This window comes from Branchiostoma belcheri, unplaced genomic scaffold (genome assembly GCF_001625305.1).
Source record: "Branchiostoma belcheri isolate BF01 breed outbred unplaced genomic scaffold, Haploidv18h27 scaffold27, whole genome shotgun sequence".
Lineage (NCBI taxonomy): Eukaryota > Metazoa > Chordata > Leptocardii > Amphioxiformes > Branchiostomatidae > Branchiostoma > Branchiostoma belcheri.
In genome coordinates this window covers 3,135,001-3,136,209 of record NW_017803876.1, presented here as the reverse complement: position 1 = coordinate 3,136,209, position 1,209 = coordinate 3,135,001, and the positions used below count along the sequence as shown (strand labels likewise).

The window sequence follows — 1,209 nt, the reverse complement described above, 5'->3', positions numbered from 1 at the left end:
ATGTAGGATTATGACATTTCCAATAGTTTCTAAATATTTCTAACAGCACTCTACCATTTTTTACCATTATTTCGAATTATTTCTAACATTTTGTAAATAGGTCAGTGGGATGGGAAGGAAGTAATTCACACATCCCTGTGAAGTACAGGGTAGACTGCCTGGGTGTCAGGCATTGATGCCTTACAACAAAAGAGCCACCAGTGTCCAGCAGTGAAATCTAAAAATATACAGAAGAATACAGAAGAGTAGGATTAGCACCTACTTTTATGGGGGCAATTACCCACATCTACCATTTTTCATTTGTTTGAAATAGTTCTAAATATTTCGAATAGTGAAAGAAACAAATGGGTAGTTCAAATTTATTCTAAATAAAGAGATCTTTGAACAGTCACTTTCAAAATGTTTCAGAAATATATAAATGAATTCAAATATATTCAAATTTTCATTTTCAAATTTTTGAAAAATTTAGAACTAAGGTATTCTTTTCTTCTAAATAATTCAAACGTATTAGAAACATGGAGAAAAAACCCACTCGGTGACGCGGAATCGACTCTACTTGTTGTTGCATCTTTGTTCTCATATATAGCTACTATTTAATTCATTTATTTGAGAACCTTTGCCAGTTTTGCACTGTGGTAAGTTTGGAATAGTCCACTTTTGCGTGGGAGGGAGATGGACTGAAATATGCTGTATTTGCTCCCAAGCAAATGTCGGCCTTTCTAGTTTTATTTGTATTTATGGGGTAAGGGTATAAGATTTGGAATGTGTCAAAAAGAAGCATTAGCACAATGTGAAGCCTTCATTTATTCCTCTTTTATATTTTTATGACATGTATAACTCTACCATGATATAAGATTTATTCTTCTGTACTGTAAAGATATTATAGTCCATATCCTAAACCTTTTGAATATACTTGAAGAATTTGCAGAAAAGGTGATCTCCTGCCTTAAGGCACTGGTAATATTTTCTGTACATAATAAGTTCTTTTGTAGGATGTTATGTTTTCTGACCTGAATGCTGTTGGCTTGTCTTCAGACTTTCCCTACAAGACAAGGGCTTAATGGCCACACAAGAGTCCATGGTGGCACCGGCAATAATAATCAAACAGCAAAGAGAAACAGCAAACCTGACAACGGCAAGAAGAAGAGAAAGAGGAGACGAAGCAATAGTTTATCTCCTCCTCCATCCAACGCCTCTGCTACCTCCCAT

The 1,209-nt window shown here is 35.1% G+C and overlaps 1 protein-coding gene across 1 annotated transcript in view; it reads left to right on the top strand.

The window, feature by feature from the left end:
- Nucleotides 1-937, top strand: part of LOC109472149 — an 8,578-nt gene extending 7,641 nt beyond the window's left edge. Inside the window, exon 14 of the mRNA XM_019771723.1 lies at nucleotides 929-937. Within this exon, the coding sequence (XP_019627282.1) occupies nucleotides 929-937 (9 nt within the window). The remainder of the gene's footprint in view (nucleotides 1-928) is intronic.
- The last annotated feature ends 272 nt before the right edge of the window (nucleotides 938-1,209 follow it).